At 37.3% G+C, this 23,615-nt stretch overlaps 4 protein-coding genes across 9 annotated transcripts; 2 read left to right on the top strand and 2 right to left on the bottom strand.

Annotated features, from left to right (window-relative positions):
• Positions 1 to 4,215: 4,215 nt before the first annotated feature.
• Positions 4,216 to 9,688, bottom strand: LOC6653074 (amyloid protein-binding protein 2). The gene is made up of 8 exons (XM_002075279.4): positions 9,539 to 9,688; positions 8,750 to 9,090; positions 7,059 to 7,594; positions 6,752 to 6,976; positions 6,586 to 6,687; positions 5,840 to 6,516; positions 5,582 to 5,739; positions 4,216 to 5,520 (listed from the first exon to the last, which is right to left on the bottom strand). Exons 2-8 carry the CDS (start codon positions 8,954 to 8,956, stop codon positions 5,320 to 5,322), a joined length of 2,106 nt encoding a protein of 701 aa, XP_002075315.1. The 5' UTR covers positions 8,957 to 9,090; positions 9,539 to 9,688; the 3' UTR covers positions 4,216 to 5,319.
• Positions 9,689 to 9,867: 179 nt separating this feature from the next.
• Positions 9,868 to 14,125, top strand: LOC6653072 (cytochrome c oxidase subunit 6B1). Its single transcript, XM_002075277.3, has 2 exons — positions 9,868 to 9,930; positions 13,598 to 14,125. The coding sequence occupies exon 2, from the start codon at positions 13,620 to 13,622 to the stop codon at positions 13,851 to 13,853; it is 234 nt and encodes a 77-aa protein (XP_002075313.1). The 5' UTR covers positions 9,868 to 9,930; positions 13,598 to 13,619; the 3' UTR covers positions 13,854 to 14,125.
• Positions 9,874 to 13,158, top strand: LOC6653073 (pre-mRNA-splicing factor 38B). Of its 6 annotated transcripts, none has more exons than XM_023181361.2 (3): positions 9,874 to 9,930; positions 10,580 to 10,833; positions 11,645 to 13,158. In XM_023181361.2, exon 3 carries the CDS (start codon positions 11,651 to 11,653, stop codon positions 12,878 to 12,880), a length of 1,230 nt encoding a protein of 409 aa, XP_023037129.1. In that variant the 5' UTR covers positions 9,874 to 9,930; positions 10,580 to 10,833; positions 11,645 to 11,650; the 3' UTR covers positions 12,881 to 13,158. The 6 variants fall into 6 exon arrangements, with proteins under 6 accessions (XP_023037129.1, XP_002075314.1, XP_023037126.1 ...); XM_002075278.4 differs by having other exon boundaries at positions 10,580 to 10,842; XM_023181358.2 differs by having other exon boundaries at positions 10,580 to 10,842; positions 11,632 to 13,158.
• A 2,144-nt stretch (positions 14,126 to 16,269) lies between the features above and the next one.
• On the bottom strand, positions 16,270 to 23,109 carry LOC6652896 (transmembrane protein 198). Its single transcript, XM_002075275.4, has 5 exons — positions 22,032 to 23,109; positions 17,484 to 17,849; positions 17,237 to 17,401; positions 16,779 to 17,177; positions 16,270 to 16,702 (listed from the first exon to the last, which is right to left on the bottom strand). The coding sequence occupies exons 1-5, from the start codon at positions 22,128 to 22,130 to the stop codon at positions 16,517 to 16,519; spliced, it is 1,215 nt and encodes a 404-aa protein (XP_002075311.1). The 5' UTR covers positions 22,131 to 23,109; the 3' UTR covers positions 16,270 to 16,516.
• Positions 23,110 to 23,615: the final 506 nt, after the last annotated feature.

The raw sequence follows: 23,615 nt of genomic DNA, 5'->3' as shown, positions 1-23,615 counted from the left end.
ATCAAAGCAAAAACAAAACCCCTCTAAGCCAGGCCAACAGACACACACAGCGCACAGAGCCAGCGCCAGAGCTAGAGCCGGGCCCAGAAGCAAACCGACGACAACAGAGAGTCGCGTCGAGAGTCGGCGAATCGGCCAACGCCGCGGCGCGCCGTGACGAAGAACGACGAAAACCTGTGAAAAGGTTGAAAACTTTATCGCTCGATTATGTGGAACCGACCAAGTTAATACCTTAGCTTAATTGCATCCAAATTATGAGAAACGGCCAAACTCGATGGTGTCACTCATGGACGGATCCATGGGGGAGTCTGGGGGTGCACACCCCCGCGAAATGTCAATATTTAAAATGATTTTTAACTTTTTCATTTGATTATATCTCGAACTTGTGATCGGACAATTTATAACAATTATAGATAAATGCTTATCTATCAAAGGGCAAACCCTCAAAAATCTCGAAATTTTTAAGGCCGAAAATCTTAACTTTTAGATCGAACACCCTCCAAAAATAAATCCGTCCATAGTTCCACAATATTTCGGGTCCTGTCAATCGAACTGCATCATTAGTTTTTTAAGTTGCTGCACCTCGAAAACTTTCGCAGAATTTAAGAGAAATTAATTAATTAAGATTCAAATTTGTTGATTTTTGAAAACGTCCCAAATAGATCGAAGTGCTTGCTTGATGTCTTCTCAAGATTTGTATTGTGTTAGAAAGTCTGTTAAAAAAAAGTTTGAAAAATAATTGAATATCTTAGAAGTAGGACAAAAACACATGAATCGATTTGAAAAAATTACAAATTTGATGATAAATTTCCATATAAAACTTAAAACTGAACAACTTATGATAGTAGTCGAACCCGAAATAATATACAGTGCCGGTGAAAAAATAGCACCAAAACAAGCAGCTTCCGTTCATTTTACAGTAAAACTTGACTAAAAGAATTTTTGTTGTATATATGTATATATATAATGTATAATCTATTTTTTTTTTGTAATATAATGTATATATATATATATATACATATATATATATAGAAGTGTGAGGTAAAAACTTACAACTTGTCGTCACTTTAGGACTGAAATGAATCCAAAAGCACCCACTATGTTTTATACTACGAAAGTAAGTACCCGTTCAAACATGATTACGATGTTTTCGACTACACATTAAAGCTACTTATGTACATATATGGGTCACCAGATACAGTCTACTATATAGCCAATGCTGTGATTTAAAGTCTAAGGGTCACGATAGTCCTGAGTAGTATGCAAAATGCAACAAATCTGCAAATCTTTCACGATAGTCTTTTTTTCATAAGAGTTAGAAGAGTTTATAAATCGACTTCTCATCCGATTTTGAAATAAATTTTGTTTTTTTTTCTGAAGGCAAAAAACCCGACAATTCAGATGGTAATATAAGACATAAGGACGATAAGAATGTATTTAGAGAAACACAAAATAAATGCCCCAAATGTACAGTGGTGGTCATGTATTTAAGACGTTAACATTTTTGGACTTTCGTTCTCGCCGATTTTTTCGTATCACAAGTAATTTAATGAAACAATGTTTTAGCAATTTGTTGGTTATTGCATTTAGATCTTGAATCGTTAATGTGGTTATCTCAGCTTTCGCCGTTTTTTCTGAATTTAAACATAAAAATTCACCTTTTCGGCTGGTATAGTATTACAGATACTTTGGATTATCTATGATTTGAAGCCAATTACACTAACTAAACACGGTTAACTAAATTTCCAATTCGAGTGACTAAAATCGGATGAAATGCCTGTTTCTGGTGTCACTTTTCGTATGGGTACACACATATGCTCGCTGCAATGAAGTTTATAGGGTATGTAAGCCAGCATTGCAACTTTTGGACGGCTTTAGTTGGGCATCATCTCTGGCTCGCTATAAGAGTGCGTTTATATGTACATATATGTGTGTGTTTGTGTTCGTGTGTGTGGGGGCGGTCTGTATTGAGCAATGGAAAAGCTGGCTTTTTGGCCTGACCCATTTATTTTGAAGTTAAGTTGCATTCAGCGCAATTGCTGAGCGGCCAACTTGTTTTGTGTTTTCTTCGGGAGAAACGAAACGTCCATTTAAGTGAAAACAAAAACAATCAACTTTTCCAATGTCGCCCTGTCTTCGGCGCAAACAAACAAACAAAAAACAGGAAACTTAAATGACAAATAAAAAAGTGAAAACCCTCAAACAAAGCGAGATAAAAAACAAAAATATAACAAAAGACAATTAAAAGTAGTTAGACTTACCGGCACCAAAATGACAGAAAAAGACTGGCCAACAGTCGTTAGGGCTAATAAAACGATGGCGGACAAAAGTCGGTGGCATATAAACGATCTCAAATCTTCCCGGAAGCCAAACAGAACTCCTCGAAGTTACTACACACTTTTTGAGCTAAAAATTAAACATATTTTTTATATATTGCTTCCACTGAAATCTATCTAAATCTATGATAAATATGATAAATATCACAAATGAATCCAATTTTGTTTTTTGAAGAGAAATATTGAGATATATGTATATATTGATCTCTATCAGTGCCGGTTTAAGCCAGTGGGCGGTCTGCAGCAATGCAAATACCTAAATATTTACAATTTATTAGAAGAACGAATGAATGAAAATCGAACAAAAACTATTTGCAAAAATAATGTTTTATTCCTTAGAATATTAAAGCATAAATTGTTGGTTAAACTGACTATTATTCAAAACTGTATTTTTGCCAATTTCTAAACGATTTTAAGCATTGGGTACTTAAAAAAAATTAAATTGGACACGATTTTTGAACAAAATTTGACAGTTGAAACAGTCTTCTAGATTGAAAGTCATTATTCTAACTTGAAAATAAAGATATGAATTTTTTAGAAACTTTTTAGAAAAATTCACTAAATTAGAACTTCATGAAATTCAAGTTGATTGGAATACTTTGTTGTTTATTGGCATTTTTCTCTTGGGAAGATTAGCTGATAATTATCGTGATTTCAAATTGAAAAGCATTGAAATTAGATATTATTTTCGAAAATCGGTAAAAAAAAAAAAATTTTGGACAAAATTTCAGTTTTACAAATTAGAAGTTTTTAACAATTTTAAAAAATTTTCAAATCAAATATTTGTCATTTTACATATTTTGCTGAGAACTAAATAAATGAATATTGAATCAACTTTTCAGTGATAACTAATCTTTCTACAGCGTGGGGCCGCTAAAGGCCTGCTTTATGGCTAATCCCGCAAAGATTTCTATACAACAAAAATCGCTTTTCAGTAATCTATTGAATATTTTGACCAAAATTTGGTTATATTGAAATTGAACAAATAATGTTCAATTTTAGCATGGAATCGATTTACTAATAATCCTTACAAATCTATCAAAACTATTAGTTCTCGTTTCCGATTTCAAATAGAATTGTGGCTATCAAAAATATTTATATTGCTATTTCCAATTCTGTACCGATTTACGTTAACAAACTTGGTGAATACTGCATAATTTTTTCAAAGTCTCCAAAATAAATAAACTAATAAAACATATTATAAATCAAACGAAAAATAATTTTTTTATTTACCAGTCTTTTACTTTAAATTTTGATTTTGAAAATGAAGACGTTTGTCACATAAAATTGAGATCAAAACACACAAAGATGTTTGTCGACAAAATCTTTGTCACCTCAAAGTTAAAAAATAATTTGTGTCTTAACTGTTAACAGAAAAGCACTGAAAAATGCCAAACATTGCTTTACACTTTGCTTGCTTTACCTCGTTAAGATTGGGCTAAAGATACATATTTATATATCAACATCATTATAAAAAGCATTTGAATACCTTTTGAGTTATGAGGTCAAGAGTTCAGTCTACGCGATGTGTTCGAATTAGAACCTTGCACGAATGCTTTTATTTTTCAAAGTTTGTGCATTTTATTTGTTTTTTTTTCCAATTAACAGAATAAATATAAATTCACCTTCGCTTATCCGTAAAAACCAATGCCAAGGAAGAAAAGGATTCGATAGTATTTGCAATTATTCCAAAAGACTCATTTTCTGCAAGAGGAAGTAATAAAAATCAAAGTGTGGGCAAATGCTTGCCGACTTTTAGGCTCCAACGAAAACGTAACTTGTAACTAGAATTGATTGCAATTTTATTCAATTATTACTAAGTTTTCTAATCTAAATCTTCCTAATTAATGTCGAAAATTGTAAATGGACATTTGAGGGATAAATTGTATAAATTGTTCTGCACTTTATTTTATTTGTTTTCATGTTTTGTAATGCATATACATATGTGATATATAGAAATTGAATAGGTTGTTGTTTAATTTAGGTGAAAGTTAGCTCTCAATAATCAATAAGCCAATAACCAATGCCGATCATGATGAGACTATTTCGGGTGCTATATATTTTCGTATGTATGTACATTTCTAATCCTCTTGAAGGAAAGGCTTCTATTTAGCTATGATCGAAATCAAAACAACTGCAGCAAATACATTTTACGTATATGTATATTCATTTATGAATATGTATGTGTATGTTTATCTATATATTTATATATATATATATATCATATCATATAATTAGAATGATAATCGTATAATGTTTTCTTGGGACATGCTATAAAACTATACATTTTCGTAATTCATTGTGCTACAATTATGTATGTATGTATGTGTGTGTTTCATGAGGGACAAAAAAATTTAATAAGATTATATTCCGGAGAAATACAATACGACTTTTGTTTTTTTCTTTTTCGTTTTAACAGATTCATTTGTCTTTCAACTTACAAATCACATAAATACAATTCTCATTCGCAAGAGAAAGGGGCGAGGAGGAGGAAAAAATGAATGAAATTGAACTTAAGCTGTCCTTTATGTACATGGTAATTCAGCTAATCTAAGAGATTGAACACACAGCATTACTAATTTGTATCGATCAAGGATTAACAATGTAATAACAAAATATGACAGATTCGCATTATCTTTGTAAGTGATTCGATATTCTTAATCCTAAGAGCAAAACAAGCATAAAGTATAGTTGGGGGGAAGGGGGCTTTCTCTAAAAGCGATTCCATTGATGCCTTTGACAATAATGGTTGTTGGACGAATTCGATGTGGATGGGATGGGGTTAATAAATGAAACTAGTGATGATGGTGCTAAAACTACTGAGAGGGAAACCCGTTTATAGAATGTATTACATTACGTCTCCCAGGTAGAGTTTAGTTTAAATAGTTGTATATACTTTTGCGCTTATTCCTTTTTGTTTGTTTGTTAGTTTCTTTTGTTTTTTAACATACAATGTTGAACCGAAAAACCTAACCTATGTCGCTCAATTCCTACTGCCAGACGCTGCTGACGATGATGATGCTGATGATGATGATGATGATGATGATGAGGATTCCGCGGACGTGGAATTTGAAGTGCTGCTGCTACTGCTACTGCAATTATTACTGGAACTGCTCATGCTAAAGAACTTGTTTTTCACTTCTTCAATGGAAAAGTCCGTCTCGATGGCAGGATAACTGGTTTTCTGTGAGATAAGTTTTATAAGTATATATATAAATATGACATTTATAATTTAGTTTACTTACATTCTGTGTGATGTTCTGTCCTCGTAATATTTGCCAATTTTCCAATGTATGCGCATACTGTAAATACTTTTCAAACTCATGTAACGTTTCATAGACATGACATAGACCCAAATAGTCATACTCCAGGCCAGAGTACGAGTGTCCAAATAGCCGAAGACCTGACAAAGCGCAAATAGAATGTTTAGAAATTTGTTATTTAAAAAGAGACAGAGCGAGAGAGAGATAGGGTGCTGGATATGGAGATCGAAAAGGACTTACTTATATCGATGCTGCGTAAATATAATTTTTCCGCTTCTTTATACTTTTTCATTTGATAGTTGTAAAGGGACGCCAAATGACCAATGGACAGACCGACTTCATAATCAAAAGCTCCAAGTAAATCGGTTTTTATTTTAATCGCCTTTTGATGCATACGTTCAGCTTCATCAAATCGATTCATTGTTTGATACAAACGCCCCAGATTTCCATAGTGTTTTGCTGTCTGCACATTTACCTCACCGAACACTTCTAGTGAGAGCAGCAGAGCGAAATGATGCAATTGCTCGGATTGCAATAGCAGTTCCTCCTCATCCATGCCATCGGCCATTTTATCGAGCGCAATCTCCTCGAGAAGCAGGGCTTTAACCCTTTTTGCCGATGCCAACATTAGGTGATTGCTGGGCACCAGATTCTTCATTATATTGACAGCCTTGTCGACATGATCCTGGGCACAGCTAAAATCACCAGTGCTATATTCGTGCACATAATAGGCATATGACAAATCCTCATGGGCAATCGCCACATGGAAATTCATTTTGCCGAATATTCCCTGACGCACGGCCAGTGCTTCTTTATACACATTCACAGACTGATACACCGAGTCAACATTTAGCAGAAAGAATCCGTAATCGAGAAGCGCATCGCCATATTTCTGATGTTTGGGTCCAAAATGATCACTGAGAAGAGAACGAGAAGAAGGAGTACAGAAGCCTAGCCGGATTTACTGATTGATTTGTCGGACTTACCGCGCTCGTCGCATTGCCTGACAGATTAGAAGATTGGCCCGTGCAAAGTCCCTTTTGACGACACAGGCCTTCGCTGCCTGACGCAGTACATCAATGATTACGCTGCGATTAGAAGAAATTAGCTTTGAGGAAATATTTGCAGGAATTTAAAGATAAGAGAACCTACCGCGCCGGTGCCGATGTCTTAAGTTGACGCATTGCCGAACCGCTCCATGTGTGACTGTTGTTGTACTCATTGCGGGCAAAGTACATGGCCGAGATTTGTGTATATGTCATGGCAATCAGCTGGGACGGCACTTCCTCAGTGAAGGAACTATTCAGCTCCATCAGCTCATCGAATGTCTGTTGGGCCAGCTTGAAATTGCAGTGCGCCGATTCGGCGTACAGGAGACTAAGCAAAAAATAAACAAAAAAAAAATAGCCTTTTTGTGAAGGAAAAACCTATTGAGGAGGATCTACGTATGGGCACTTACCGCTGCAGGCAGTCGACACGCATCACCATTAAGTTTTTAAAGGGCTGCATACACTTCAGCCTTTCGTTGAGGCATGCCAGCACCGAGATGCTCTCCTGCATCCAACCGGCTTCAGATAGAAACGAGCCAAGACGCAGTCCCAAATCGATGGCATTCATATCATCAACATCTGGCTGGGCATTAGGCATGAAGGCATTTGTCACAGGAATGAATACCGAAGACGAATTGATCACATTATGTTTGAATTGTTCGTTGTGGTCATCAATATGCTGTTGCGACTCCTTGGCATCGCCAGCAGCACCACCAACCGCCCCTCCTTCCATGTCTATACCATTCGAATGGCCAGACGCGACTCCATAGCGACCGACATAGACCTCGCTCAGGCGATTCGCCAGCATTTTCTTGCTGGCCATTAGGGAAGCCAATATGCGTAAGAGTTGGCTACGTGCCGGCGAATAGCGTACCAATCGTGTGAACACATCCAGGCGGGATAATTCCTCCAACAGCGTGTCTTTCATTGACTCGCGCTGTGACATCTGCGGGTAAAAGTAAAACAAACAAGGTGAAAATCTTTGCCCAATATCACTCTTGGGCAATCTTGAGTCGATCGATGGGTCAACAAAATGGCATGAGGAGCAAAAAGCTGGTTAACAAGTTCATTGCCTTCAAGACCCCCTTGAGAGAGAGACACAAAGGGAGGAAGAGAGCAGAATCTGTCTCTGGTTGACATTGAGTTGCAAACAGGACAGGACAATCTCAACGGGGTGAGATATGTAGTGGGTTTGGGGGCACACACACACATTTATAGTAAGCAAGGCGATGACTCTATTTTTAGATGGGGCCCACCATCCATGCCTGTCTTATTGTTGTCGCAGTGCTGCCTTTCTGCCTATAATTTATATTGTAATTGCTCGCTTATTATGAGAGATTGTCATGACTACTATCTATATTCGTATGTATGTATATTCGGGCTATATTATATAGCAATATATATCTGTACTGTGTATGTATATACTCATCAGAGTGTGGTAAATTGTATTCCGATTTCATTATTTCCGGATAACATCTAATCATCTGATCTGATGGCACTAAAAAGTCAAAGATATATCAATATCAAACAGATGGACTGGACTAATGATGATCAAGAATATGGCATATTAGTATATTAGTAAATATGTACAAACAAAACTTAAACCCAGAATCGAAAACATAAACAGTTCTAAGAATTTTCGCACCGCGTCTCCCTAGATAGTTTATGATACTCAATATTCCTAAACCGATAAAACAGAAGGTATAGAAGTTTCCAGTTTCATTAAAGGGGATACATAAGTTTTATGACAGATTCCACATGGAATAATACTTGTTTTTCGTTGGAATATCCGTCATACCAATCGACACGACGTACTGCAGTTATCTTAATGATAATAGGAAAATGATCTTGAATTAGATGATAATGTAGGAATATCTAAATACCCAAATTTCAGGCGACAACAGGTCGGAACTGACTTCATTGTTGGGACAAATATTTAATTGTAGATTTGCCCAAACTAAACAAATGAATTATTATGAACAAATATTAAAAAAAAAAAATTATGAGGCATGAAAGATTATCTCATGGAGAGAGATAGAGAAAAAGAGTGAGAGGGAGAGCTGGAGGTGGGAGGTAGAAAGATAAATGTAGGACTACTTACCATTTCGTAGACATCGATGAGCAAATTGCGAGGCAACTCCGGTAGCCTATGGATACAATCTAAGGCAGGCACTGCGGTGCTATCGAGACTATTGACCAAGGCATTCAATGAGAAGTGGTAAAGATCTTGGGGGCTGGGGCAGCTATTATTATTGTGACCCGTGCTGCTGCCCGGCGATACTAGAGCAAATAGCTGATGCCCAGCCATCTCGTTATGTTCGCCAAGGGAGGAGTGTGTGAGTGGGCGTGGGGCGGGATACTGTTCCTCTTGATGCAAATAGAAAGCCTTTCTGATTGCTTCTCTTGCTGCAGGTGCTCCTGTTGCTAACTGAAGTTTAGATTCTGCAACAAGTTTCACATAGAATTAACAAAACATTTTTACGCACACGCACACCCACAACATGTTGTTGGCAATATTTACACGTGCCAAAGCAAAAAAAAATGATACGAAGTGTCTAAGAAACTAAAACAGTTGGAAATGTGTACACAAAGGTTAACTTTATGTGCAAGTTTTACAATTCTATCTCTTTCGCCCGCTCGCTGTCTCTGTGGGACAACTTCGCGGGGTCTCACTTCCACTTTCTTTTGAGATGTTGTTCTTCGGTTTTCCTTTCTTTTTCGTGCCAGTAGCAACAGCAGCTCCAGCTCAGCTCTTACTGCTTCTTTGTGTTATTGTTTTTTTTTCTTTGCCTTTTGCTTTTGGGCTTTTTTACTTCACATTTTTGTCTTCGTTTTTCTAGATGTTTTTGTCTCTGGTACGCACAATTGGTTTGTAGTATGGGTAACTTACACAATATCGTACATTTATTCGCAGCTTGATATGCTTGCAAGCTGAATGGGAGAGTACATTAGATTATTTGGCTGCCTTTACTATTTTCTCGATTTTAACGCTTTTATTTCTGCTTTTGTATGTGTCTGTGTCTGTCTGTCTGTCTGTCTGTGTCTTCACTTCACCACAGCCGCATTTCACCACTGCCAAATACCATCGTCAGTTTTAATCGATATACAGTATCGACTGTGACTATCGTAGCAAATCTCGATTGATTATTGTTATCGACGTTATCGGAGCTACTGTCGGTTTATTATCGGTTATCGGGTCAAAATTCCTCACATAATCGACTCTTCGTCCAGCTCTAGCACTACATAATAAAAGATTTTCGTCGTACTTTCGGAACAACAAAGGTATGTTAACACCTGGAAAAAAAGCGTAGAATCAAATTTAATAAAGTAAAGAAACGCAACTAAATAATAAATGCATTCGCAAAGCAAAAAAAAAACCGTAAGTCTGGGTATTAAAACCCAGCAAACTCACACACATGACCAATTGTCACCCACATACACATTAACACGCACACACACATGCATTGACATCACTGCACAAGAAAAAGAAAAAATCGAAAAAAAAAAATAGAATTACATAAGTTTTAATTTAATCTAATTGTATATACCTATTAGTTTGAGGTTTCAATAATTAACTTACATTCTAACTATCATCCGCCTGAGTAAGTTACGGTTATATGCGCGAACATATTAAGTTTTATATTCGAGTTACATAAGTTCTAAGTGTGCAAAAAAAATCAAACAAAACGCAAGTCAAAGTTAAGTCCTATTCCCGCCCCAGACCCTGCCCTCCACCCAACCCAAAATCCAAGTCTTAGTATATACATATGTATCCCTTATATATATCTAACCACAAAAGAAACAAAAAAAAAAACGAACAAATCAAGTAGAAAATAAAACAAAAAAAAAAGACAATATCAATTCAATCAGCACGACGTTTTGGTCGAAGTAACGTTTTGTATTCATGCGTTCAAGTCATTTTTCCATGCAGGACAAATATCCTCCGATACGATTTCAGAGTCAGAGTAAAACAAGCAAGCACAAATCTCCTCATCCTCACACACAAGCAGTAAGCGCAAGCTAACGCACGCCGCACCGCCGCTGCCGACCAAGCAACCAACACATCGTAACATCCCGTAACACCCGGCAAAAGGAGGAGAAATCGAAACTACGTCTACTTCGTCTCGACCTCGTCGTCGTTGTCATCCATCAGCCATTTGCATCAGTGGACAATCCTCATCAGCGGTATAACAAGTAAATTTTGAATATTCTTCCTTATTACAAAACAAAAGAAAACAAAAACAAATTGCATAAGAATGTATGTTTTGTGAAAGAGAGAGACTAAGAAAGAGAAAGGATGTGTGGGAAAGATAGTGCAAAAAAGTAATCCCTCTCTTTCGAATAACATTATTAGTGTACCACCCTCCCCTCGCACCAACGAGAGAATTTGAATTGCCAAAAAACTACAAAATTGACATTTCTACACTCTGCTACATGCAAACTATTTGAAATTAAGTTTCTAGTTTTTTTCGGTAGCCCTTGCTTTCTTTATATGCCTAAATTCTCTCTCTAATGCAAATCAAATTGATAACGAAAAACGTACAAGTTGAATCTGTTTCGGTTACTTTCGTTACGATAACAACAACAAAGAAAAATGAAAAAAACAATAACGGTTCGCAAATTAAATGGGGGAGGGGGCCCAGTTCTAGTCCAACGGTGCTTATTGTGATAGGCAGAAGATTCGATGATAATCGAAAGAAACCGTTATAGTTGTAGTAGAGATGATACGGTTTCGCTTTAGTGAGTTTTACTCTCTCTTCCCACTACTTTTCTCTGGCCTCCAATCAATCCCAGAAGGCAACGTCAACCAAGTCAAAAAAACACTAAAGAAATTTAAAACAAAACAAAAAGGGATCAAACACAATATAAGCGGAGAGAGAAAAAGCAAAACTTAAGCCAATTGTGTTTGTGCATATACATAGGTATAAAAAGCAAAAACCGAAACATTTCTGCAATAAAAAATATGCTTTTAACGCGGCATAGTTTCGAATTGCAGATCGACATGTCGGCGGCTCGTTTGCCCTACTATCAACAGGATCAAGAGGATCAGCAGCGACGTGGTGGCGGCAACGGCAATGGCGGACGTTCAAGCCACCAACAACATCGGGGCTCATATAGACGTGAGCGGGAACGCGAACGTAGTCGAAGTCGCAGTCGCAGTCAATCTCCAGAACGTAGACAGCAGCAACAGCACCGTCGGCGCCGTAGTCGCAGCCGCAGTCGTAGCCGTTCTTGGGAGCGACAACAACGTCGTAGACGCCAACAACAACAACAGCAGCAGCAAACACAGCGTCGACCTCATCATAATAAAGACAGAGATTCCAGGGAACGGTCTAAGGATAGAGAACGCGAACATGATAGAGATTCTGGTCGCCGCTCCTCTTATCATCGTCGTTCATCAGACTCGCCGGAGCGCCGTCATCATTCTCATCATCATCATCAGGCGTCATCATCCTCGACTAGTTCCTCTTCGTCGTCATTGCAGCAATCCGCCAGCAGATCCTCCTCTGGACGAGACAATCATAAGCAGCAACAACATTCTAGCAAAATCAATGCCATGTCCGCTGTGGGTGCTTACTACAATCTGGATATCGATGAGCCATTCGATAAGGAGCGCATTCACCGCGAAATGGAACAAAAACTTCGTGAAGCCTTGGCCCGCGAGGGTAAAGTGTATCCACCCCCAAAACCAGAGCCTCCGTCGCATCCAGTTTTTGCCAATGATGGTTCATTTATGGAGTTATTTAAGAAAATGCAAGAACAGCAGCAACAGCAACCAACAAAATCCCAGACAGAAATGACCGAAAATAGTCATAATCGAGAGCAATTATCAGCATTGGTCATGAATGTAGCCGGATCATGCACATCGACATCATCAATATCGGCATCACCATCATCATCCTTAGCAGCAGCTGGACTGGCTGGAGCACTGACACCATCGACATTGCCAAATGGATCTCTGCTGCCAGCTATTGCTGTCGGTGCGGCAACTAGTGCAGCTGCCCCATATATAGCTGCCACAGCGGCTGGCAAATCGGCACCACCTCCACCCATGGTGGGTCGTCGTCGTGGTGGAAAGATACTTAAAACTGGTGTTGTGGCCAAGCTAAAGACACCAAATGATCGGGATGTGGATCCCAAGGATTTCTGGTCGCTCTATTTGGCCGAAGTGAATAAATATAAAAGCAATGCCTGCGATACAGATAATGGCAAGAGGCCGTTGGTTAAGTAGGGGGAAATTGAACTTGAACGCAAGAAATGGCATAAATGTTTCTACCACACCAAAAAAAAAAAAAAATAAAACAAAAACAAAAAAATAACAAACACACAAAAATACACACACACAATCGACACTATATCCTACCCCTTTATTCCCCTAATCTGAATGATTTTGTGTAATTTCCATTGGACTCTTTACAAAGAGCTGATGCCTCGTTAGCCACTAAGTCGTATTGTACAGATTTATACCTACATATATATATAACCAAACAAAAACATAAAAGTGAAATTCTATATACATATACATATGTGTATACACTACATATATATATAATGTATTTTTTAAAACGCTCATCTAAGCATCGACAACAATTTAATGAAAACTCTAATGTATATGATATTATATATCTGTCTCTTTTTCTCCAACTATTTATATTTTATTGGGCACTGAAATTTGCTTCGATTCTACTATCTTTGATTTCGATTATTATTTCATTAAACCTTAATCCCCCCTCCCCCATTAACCCTCATGCATCGTTCATTCCGCTATATAATGCATTTACACATTTATAATTTCTTTGCGTTTCTTTATGTCTTTATATATATATATAAATATATATACGTAATTTTTTTTGTTGTTTGTCTCTTTGTTTTGTTCGAGTTGTTTTCCTTTTGTTTTTTCAACTAAAAGTGTCTATATGCAATTTTTCATGTCTAAAAACAAAAACAGCGACAAGAGCAACAGCAGCGACATGTCCGCCTACAAGCTGGAGACCGCCCCCTTCGATCCACGTTTCCCCAATCAGAACGTGACCCGTTATTGCTATCAATCCTACATTGATTTCCATCGTTGCCAGAAGAAGCGCGGCGAGAACTTTGCGCCATGCAACTATTTCCAGAAGGTCTACAAAACGATGTGTCCCAATGCCTGGGTGGAGAGGTGGGACGACCAGCGCGAGAGCGGCACATTCCCGGGTCGTATTTAAGCGCCCTCTCCCCAGCCACAGCCTCCCATCAGTAGTCACACATAAATGCACTACCTTCTACAGCAACAACAACAACAACAGCAGTAGTTAATGGGGCAAATGGAGACAAATTAGTAGTGAATACGAAAAACAACAACAACCACCCACAGACACACACACACACACGAACAAGCAAAGACCCAAAGACAGACACATACACCCGTCGGTCGGTCACCCGGGTTCAACTGTTAGAAAAGTGTATTTCAATCCAATAAACTAAATTGAAAACCAAACTTATAAAAACAAATCTCTATATTCTTAAGATGGACACTCCTTTGCAGGTGGGGTCATCATATGGTCCAGGTTTGTATATGCAGAGATGGACACTCCTTCATGTCATCAATGGATCTGGGATAACTAAGAAGTTGACGTAAATCTGCATCCGCTGAATGAATCCGGAATCTAAATGGAGTTTTTTTATCAAAGCCTTTGGTAGTATAAAAGTTTTTTTGTTTTTTGTTTTTATATATTTCTTTTAAGTTTATAAATGTTTTTTTTTTTTTAAATGCGTGTGTTTAGCCTCTAAATAGTAATCTATATTTATATATAAAATTATCTGTGAGATTTCCACTACTTTAGTATGCAAATTTTTTTTTATTGTTATTGGGAGTTAAATTTGTTTTGTTTTTAAATGCTTTTTCTCTTTTTCCATTTCTTTTCATTTTTTGTTTTTGCTTAAGCTAAAAGTTATGTGTTAATCAAATGCCACAGATTTTTATATATATCAACTTATACGATTAGACAACATTACCACCAAATGGCAAATTATATATGTAAATATATATTATATTACGACGGTATTTAATGTAAGATTATAATTGTATAGCATAAACACGATGAGTAAGAAAATTAAAGGTTTTACAATTGCGGACGGCAGCAATTATATGACAACTAAAATGAGAATTCTGATCGAGATTTGGGGTAAATGTCTAATCTGTAGATTGATTGGAGAGATATCACTATATGTATATCCATTATGCACATACATCAATACACATATATGTACATATGTATGTATGTTTGCTTCAATCGCTTTTTAAAACTGAATCTATTGGGAGATGAATTTGAATTTGTACCAGCAGTTTGCATTGTATCTAGAAAATTTAATTTTTCAAGTATTTGTGTGTGTGTGTGACGGATCGATCGATCGAATTACAAATGGTATGATAATTTGTTTTTCGTCTTTCAAGGTCTGTTAAACACTTTGCTTATGTCTATACAAGTTTTTAAAATTTCAATTTTGCAAGAATGTAGTACGTATTTGTTATTTAATACGTAATACTAAATGTAATACTTAATTATTGTACTTGCAATAGGTTCTTGTTGTTGTCTTTTAGGTATATAAAATAACTGATTTTGAGATGTGTGTCTTAGCTTTTTATTGTAGTGTTGTTGTGTGTGTGTACACATATATGTTGAAGGAAACATGAATACATATTTGTAGGAATACGCAAGTAATTACTCTAAGAGATAAACACATATGTATGTATATATATATATTGAATGATTCATCACCTGTGAAAGTCAATTTATAGTAGTATTCTGTATCATCTAATGTCTGTATGTAGTGTATCATTAAATTTTTTAAACAAAGGTTACCTAGCCATCCCATCCACATCCAGGACGTTCGGTTATAAAATTTAACAAAATTTGTAACAATTTCCCAGTTGGCTGTAGCTAAATTATAGTGCTAGCCATGCTAGTTATACCAAGTATGTATGTATCTGTATAGGGAGATTTTGGTTTGGTTTTCGTATAGAGTTTTGATTCATAAATTAATGAAGTGCTTGGATTCCATAGACTATAGCTTTTAAGTGAGTGAATCGAGTTTCACATCTGATGTGATATATATTCTACGACCATCCTACTTATCCTATAAACGAACTCTTTTGAATTGCATAGAGAAAGAGTTATGGAGAGACAAATATAGATGTTGTGTTTTGAGTAATCCTACTGGATTGTTGATATCTAGAAACGGAAACCATAAAGTTTCAAGTTGGTTTTTTATTCTTTTGTTTCATTCTGATCTATTACTAACTTAAAGTGAACTTTGCTTGAAAATTTTATGTTCAAAAACCGATGCAAACGACGTTTCATCTGACACTTTTATAGATTTTAACGACAATATCTTGGGTCACAACAATCCTTACTTAAAACTAGAATTTCTACTCATTAGAGTTTCCTTTGGCTTTCAATTAGATTAGCTTTGGGTACCATTAAAATGTGTTAATTTCCATAATATATATATATTTGTATATATATATATCCAAGCTATATCATATAGTAGGTACTATATACGAGTATGTAAGTGTGTGTTTATGTGTATGTATTATCCGTTGATATTTAAAGCTTCCCAATAAATCATTTCTCGCATCTCTATTTGATCAATCAATCTGTTTTATATTTATCTGTGTGAGTGGGAGTGTGTATGTGTGTGGGGCACTTTGTGCCTATCAAAATTAATAGCTTGAACATGTAACCGTTTGCCAACTAATCCCTAACCACTTCCCTCTACAATATCTCAGAATTAGAATCCCTACCCCCGACCTATGTATGCACCCATACACCTAAGCATTTGTTGTCCCCCCTTACGGATATAGTTACATGTAGCTATTGCTTGTTTGTTATCCAATGTCACGCACAATCTCAATCTTGTCGCACAACTCGGAATCGGGATCATGTATGGTGGTGAAATGGGTGCGATCACTCCGGAATGTATTACGTTCATTCGAACTGGTTTTAATCGATCGCTCCGATGGTGTTTCTGTGCCGCTCAGCTGAATGCGTTTCTGCAGAGCGGATACAAAGTTCTGCAAAAGCAAGAAACACACATTCAATGATGAAGATTCGAAACCATTTCCATCATTTGGTTCGGTTTAAACACACCTGAGAGATAATGTCGCCGCGAGCCGTTCGCACCTGATACAAGTACCGAAACTTTCGCTGTCTGGCCTCTTCGCGCGTTTCTCGTGTGCGCGACTGGGAACGTCTCATTGGAGCACCATGACCGCCTCCATTTGAACCGCTGCCAGTTCCTCCGCCGCCACCGCCGCCAGGCATAGCCTGTTGTTGACTGTGGCCATGTGAGGGCATGTGACCCGAATGATGATGTCCTGGATTGTGATGATTATGGTGGCGCATATAGAGACGCTTACGATGGTCCACCCGCCAGGCCGTAATGAAGCATTGCACCATAATGCTAATGACAATCATTACGGGCCAAGCAGCTATTAATACGCCGCCATAGCAGGGAGGCGGCATAGGATGCGGCCTCATGTTTAAAATCTGTAACAAAGCAGGCAGAGATTAGGTACACAGTTCACCCACTCCGTCTTAACGCATACCCAGTTAATTGTCTCGAGGCCGTGCATAAAGAAATCAATGGCACACAGGATCATGGCGGTGCCCACGATGCTGGATGTCAGAATGGTGACATATTTAACACAGCAGAGAGTCAGCACCGAACAGATGACGGCACCACCAACCACAGCCACATATATCTCACGATACTGAGTGGGACAGATACATATGTACATAGAAGCGAATGAATAGAGAAGATCGAAAAGGTAAACTGAAATTCTTAGGACTTACCCCAAATTCATTATCCGGCATTGTGGCCACACACACGGCCATGGCTGCTCCGGACAGCAATGCTCCGGCGAATGCACTTATCAGAACCGAAGCCACGGGATAGGTGGAGCCCAGGACAGCACCCAAGAGTCCGGCAACTATGGCCAATGCCGAGTCCGCCGGTTTCCCCAGGAATGTGATCTGAAAGTCCTGCAATATGAAGATGCCATTGGCGCCCACCATCAAGCCGCTCAGGAAGCCAACGGCGCGCAAACATCGATAGCCAAGTAGAGCGTAGACAATCCCGAAGACGGCCACTATGGCCCAAAGGAGAGCGGCCACGGTATCCGGTGTGCTGAGCGCACATGTCTGGCTTTGTAATATGCCCTGCAAAGTAAGCAAAAAAGAAAAAGAAGGCAACGAATCATCAGCAAGGGAATGTAATTTCTCTGTTCTCTGTTGTGTAAGCCGAGAAGGACACACTGCGAATAAAACATCCAATTAATTATTTTTGAACGAGATGTGTTTGATTTTGAGACAGCAGTAGTTAAAGGCAAACTATCGGCTGAAAGAGAGCGACACATATGTATGTACATTTAGCCAACAGTAAAGGAGTGCAAATTGTGCCCATCTCTAATCGTGACACGATCGTTTAGCATTATCATTGGTTAACTCAAGGAGTTGATGCTGTGTCGCATCAACAGTAAGTCAACGGAATAGAACGAAGGAAAATTAGTTTTCTTTTGCCAAAATGCTGCCGTATAAGCATCTGAGTAATGCCGAGGGGGATCAGGAAGAGAATGGTGACCGACAAAGAGCCAAGGCTGCACATGCTCTACAAATGTTATGTTTATCGGTCTTTCTATTGCTTTTTCTGGGAGCCTCACTTTTTCAATCGCCCACGCAGCCGGGACGAAACCATGAGCCAAAGGGCTACCAGTCGAAAGTTAAGTTAAGTTATAGTTGCGATATGCAATTAGTAAAAACAATCCCAATTGGCCTTAACTATACCCAAAACAATACTAGTCACATGTGCACATTTGAGGCATGGACTAAACTTCTGGACAATGCCAGCTCAACAATAGACATTGGGTCATTCTATTGGACGCTAAGAGGTAAAGATACCGGCACTAATCATAGCAGCACTAAACAGGGTGAGGAGATCTTTAATCGTTTGTTGTCCAATGGCGATAATAGTGATCTCACAAAGAGACTGAAAATCCGCATTGCCCAAAGTGAGCCTTCAAGTGTACCACCGAACATGGACACCAAATTCCTGGCCAGCAATGGAGCTGCCGATGTTGTTTCCATAAACATGCCCAAGTACTTTGGTGGTGGAGTTCTGCATAGGTAGTGCCAATATGGATTGGCGTGCCCTCACACAGGTCAAGGAGATGGGGATACTCGGTGAAAATTGTCCAGACTTAGCAGCCGATGTGAGTAAAATATTTTAGGCTTACTGGGTTTTGGGTTCTGAACAGCCAGACCAATTACCTTCTTGGAGTGGAGATTTTTACACCGAATACAATATCGACTCTCCCATCAATCTACAATTGAATGGAAATATTTCAATGCAAGCATTCATATCAGCTGCTCCGCCTTCTCTAGCACCCAAAAGTGACCTGGATGCTATAATTGATGTCATAGACAAAGCCGTATTGTTTGTAGATATTGCTGTCAATTATTATTATTCTCTAATTATTTACGAAAAAAGTAGACACTATTGGCCCTACATTGATGATGCATTCGTCGGGCAGCTGTTGAAAGCTGGGCGTGACGGTGAGACTGCTTATCTCCTGGTAGAAGCATTCGAACCCCTCTGAGGATAAATATCTACGTTCAATTCAACAACTCACTGCGCCGAAGGAAAATATTACAATCGAAGTTCGGCGTTTCATTGTGCCCGTTGATCCCGATCAAAAATCCTTGCCCTTTACACGTGTCAATCACAACAAGTATATGGTTACAGATCGAGCTGCATATATAGGGACTTCGAATTGGTCTGGCGACTATTTTACCAACACTGCTGGCATCGGTCTGACCCTAAGGAAGACACATAACACGGAAAGTGATTAGAATATTCGTCACGATTTGCAACCGGTTTTCGACCGGGATTGGAATAGTCCTTATGCTCATGAATTTAAATAAGGCTTCAGGAATTATTATTTTTTACTTTCTATATCTTTCTATCGTTTTCACTTTTATATAGATCTCCAAAAGTTTTTATATATTTCGTATTGATCAATTTTTGTAATGCCAAATAAATTTGAGCACGCTACATACTTATGCATATAAATCATATGCATTGGATTACATTTTACGAATAAAACTATTAATTTTTTTGAACACAAAAAAAAAAATTGGAGATGGAGTTAGGGTTACATTGGTGCCGAGCAGGTCAGGTCAGCAAGTCAGGTTAGGTCAGGATTTGGTTCAGCTGCACTGGAATTCGATCAAGGACAAGTAAGGTACACAAAAGCACACACAGATATACATACACCTACATATGTACATATACATATAAAAAACAAAGAGCTGTCATACATTAAAAAATTGTTTTTTTTAATAGAAAAAGGGTAATCCCTATGTATAATTACATACATAAGGTGCGCGAAATAAGTAGGTGGGACACTACATTGCTATCTATACTAACTAGACCGATAAAGATATTAAAATAAAATAAATTTATCTTTAAACTTCTTAAATTTATAAATATATTTCAGCCCATTAAAATGGAAAAAAGCTTCGGGCAAAATTAGAAAAAAATCAAACAAAATATTTTCAAACGAAATAAGTAACTGGGACAAATTGTTAATTTGTGTCCTAATTTTAAAATGAAAAATAAAAAACCAACTGAAACAACTTTAAACGATTGAATAGCCCTCTCCTCTGTTTCTTACCAATTGCAGTATACGAGCTGCCTTTTAATTAAGCGTGTTTTGGAGCATTTGGATGTCCAATTTGTCCGATTCTTGAAAAATGGCTTCTTATAAGCCTTTTATATTTGAATATTGCTTTCCGTGGGTCTAAAGCCGTTAAATCAATATGCCTAAAAGATTTTTGATCGGATTTGAGTCTAGTCTGCTTGTTGACCAGTCTAAAATAAGAATTTGAGATACTTTTAAATAAGCTTTTGTGAGTTTTGTTTTATGATTGGGTTCATTATCACGCTAGAAAATGTATGTATCCTCTCCAAATTGCACAAAAACGATCTCGGACAACTCAACATAGTTTTATGCATTTATTTTATGCGTTATAAAACACTTTAGAGTCCTCTCAATAAGCGGGAATTCCGTCCATATAATCATATACAAATTTCTGGACACATGGACTTGTTTTAGGGCGCGCAAATCGTGAATTTAATAGCGATACCCCTCGGGTTTATCTAAATTCAACATTTTTGGTTACTAAAAACAATATTTTTCCACACAGTTCAAACTGAGAGTACAAACTTTGTATTTGTTGGCAACATGTAAACGAGTGGCTTTATGCCTAAGCAATAGCTCCGGTTGCATGAGTTTTTTTCTATATAAAGCATTATATGATCACTGCAGGATTTATGCACGCATCTCGTGGATATCGATAGAGAAAAATTACTTTCTATTTGGGATGCGCTGATATTTTATTCGATCGCTAGATTTCATATTCAGTTGTCACTCAATATTGGGCTATCAGAACGGGGATTTCTTCCATAATTTTCCCGGTCTTTAAGTCATTTTTCACTGTGTTTTTATTTTCGCCAACATGTTCTGCAATTTAGCTAATTGAGATCTCCACATCACACAGTGCCACAAATCTCTCACGCTCTCCATCAGATAAGAGTGCAAAACTTGCCGTTTTTTCAATAAAAAAACAGTTACGAATAGCAACAAATATAATAAAACCTGAAAATCACTTTTTTTTTGTTAATTTTAAAAGATTTAAAAAAAATTTGTTATTCAAAGTACCAATTTTATGTGCTTATCTAACCAGAAATGACAGCAAAGCAATCTGTCCCATTTACTTATTTCGCTCGCAAAACTCAACATTGGCTTCTAAAAATTAATGTATTTGGATAACCGTGTGAAACTTTTTCACAAATTTTTGGTCATTGCTGAAGAACAATACAACTAAAATATAGAAGGAAAAGAAAAAACGAAAAACTGCATATTTTGGACAAAATAATGTGATGAGTCTTTGTCCCACTTACTTATTGCGCGCACCTTATGTATGTACATATGTACATGTGCATATATTAAGTAGTAAACAAAAGATATAAATATATATACATACATATATGTATAGCAACAATTAGAACTATTATCATTATTTACATACTTAATCTTTAAAATTTTACGATAAAACTATAAATGTAGATTTTGGAAAAAGTCGCCTGACTAAATTCCTACTTAATTATAATGTATGCATGCATATATGTATGTACATACAAATGTAAATTTTTTATGCAAGGTATGTACATACATACATACGTATGTATGCAAATCGCTTGCATATTGTTTCAACATAACCTCAATATGAGAAAAAATAAGGTATGCTTGTCATATATTTCACTCCATACCACTTACTTACCTTGATGAGAAACGGCCAGTCCATTTGGGAAATACCCTTGGTTACATCGTCATGTCCAGAATCCTGGCCATCATATACCACATCATCGTCCGTTCTCATACTCCCTGTTGCAGGACTCTTTAATTAACAATCACAAATGTTTTATACGTTCGTTTGTTGTTGTTGTTGCTGTATATTGCTTGTTTTCATCCCAAGTACATTCCGTCGCACATGCCACACATCCTCCCCATAGGCTAAATCCTTGTTCTATTTTTCCTCTTTTTCCAAAAAAGGGCGGAGCTTTTTAGTGGCAGGACGCACAATTATTATTATTATTTTGTTGACCTAAGTAAACCTTTGTTTTTTTTTTTATTTTCTTGGAGATGCTTGTGTAACTTGGGCAGAAGTCTACAACTTTTAATTCTTATCCAGCCATTTGATTTAAGATTTTATTTACTTTTATTGTGTACACCCAGTTTGGTAATGATGGAAACGGATGGACTGGGCGTCTGTTACAATCGGGGCCAAGACGAATTCGCTTGTGGTGCCCCAAACCCAAAACAACAAACCCCAACTAAATGGACAACATGCTTAACGAAATCCTTGCACATCCTTGTAAGTGGAGCAAGCAGGGCAGATGTATAAATATGGTGGGCAATGGTTGGCCATTTCCCATGCGAGAAAGCGGGATGACCTAAACTGGGCCGGAATGCAAACAGCGCATGTTTTATCCTTTCTTCTTTTGGTTTATAAATTCTTCTTGTTCTTCCCTGTCACATAACATAACCGGTTAACATAAGCAGGTTAACAGATTATGCATATAACATCGGGTGTAACCGTTGCGTTTGAAAAAATTGGTAGACGGAATTTAATCCTTAAGTGCACCATCTTGCCATAAGTAGCATTCAATATATTGTTGGGAACATCCTAGCTACAACTTTTGGTCAATTTAATCTTGCTTTCGCCTTGTCAAATGTTGAAAATGTATTTTTGAAAAACAAAAAATGCGGAGAGAACATGTTGGCGTGGATATTTTTGTTCTATTCGTCAAAAAGGGTGATTCTAATAAGAAAAATATTAAACAAAAAAAATGAAAATCTAACAATTCTACCTGAAAATAAAGAACTATTTTAAAATATTTTGTTTTTTTTTTTACTTGGCTATTTCATTACAAAATGAAGTAAGTCGACTCGCCGACTTGGGTATACCATACACCACGTGAAACAAATATTTAAAATTTCGAAAACCAAATGTATGTCTATTAAATTGTTTTAACATGCCCTCATACCATATGCTATCGCGCTCACTCTACAAACACTCGAGCACTCTAGCGCCGCCACTAGCCAACGGCCAATTCTACCCTTATGGATCGCGTAGCAAAATACGTTCATACGTATATTTTGCATGTTTCTAGGTCCGATAATAAAATTTGGTAGTTTGGTAGATAAGATTAATTAGTCTGCCAAATTTAATTGCGATGGTCATAAAATTGCAAGAACCATTCGGTTTTTTCTAAATTATGGAGGCGGAAGTGGGCGTGGCAACATATTAAAATATATGTATATGTTCTGCGCGCGTACTAAGCCAGTATACGTACTAAATTTG

This window comes from Drosophila willistoni (genome assembly GCF_018902025.1).
Source record: "Drosophila willistoni isolate 14030-0811.24 chromosome XL unlocalized genomic scaffold, UCI_dwil_1.1 Seg142, whole genome shotgun sequence".
In the NCBI taxonomy this organism is placed as follows: domain Eukaryota; kingdom Metazoa; phylum Arthropoda; class Insecta; order Diptera; family Drosophilidae; genus Drosophila; species Drosophila willistoni.
The sequence above is the reverse complement of the archived record's forward strand: the minus strand, read 5'-3'. Positions and strand labels throughout refer to the sequence as shown.

What these genes read in the sequence shown, in the direction of transcription:
- LOC6653074 (XM_002075279.4), bottom strand. Translation starts at nt 8,956, where the DNA reads ATGGCTGGGCATCAGCTATTTGCTCTAGTATCGCCGGGCAGCAGCACG. An exon ending in TCATCGATGTCTACGAAATG is followed by an intron (nt 7,595 to 8,749) that starts GTAAGTAGTCCT and finishes TTTTACCCGCAG; the next exon opens with ATGTCACAGCGCGAGTCAAT. An exon ending in AAGACATCGGCACCGGCGCG is followed by an intron (nt 6,688 to 6,751) that starts GTAGGTTCTCTT and finishes TTCTAATCGCAG; the next exon opens with CGTAATCATTGATGTACTGC.
- LOC6653073 (XM_023181361.2), top strand. Translation starts at nt 11,651, where the DNA reads ATGTCGGCGGCTCGTTTGCCCTACTATCAACAGGATCAAGAGGATCAG.
- LOC6653072 (XM_002075277.3), top strand. Translation starts at nt 13,620, where the DNA reads ATGTCCGCCTACAAGCTGGAGACCGCCCCCTTCGATCCACGTTTCCCC.
- LOC6652896 (XM_002075275.4), bottom strand. Translation starts at nt 22,130, where the DNA reads ATGAGAACGGACGATGATGTGGTATATGATGGCCAGGATTCTGGACAT. An exon ending in ACTGGCCGTTTCTCATCAAG is followed by an intron (nt 17,850 to 22,031) that starts GTAAGTAAGTGG and finishes CTTACTTTGCAG; the next exon opens with GGCATATTACAAAGCCAGAC. An exon ending in GCGGCGACATTATCTCTCAG is followed by an intron (nt 16,703 to 16,778) that starts GTGTGTTTAAAC and finishes TTGCTTTTGCAG; the next exon opens with AACTTTGTATCCGCTCTGCA.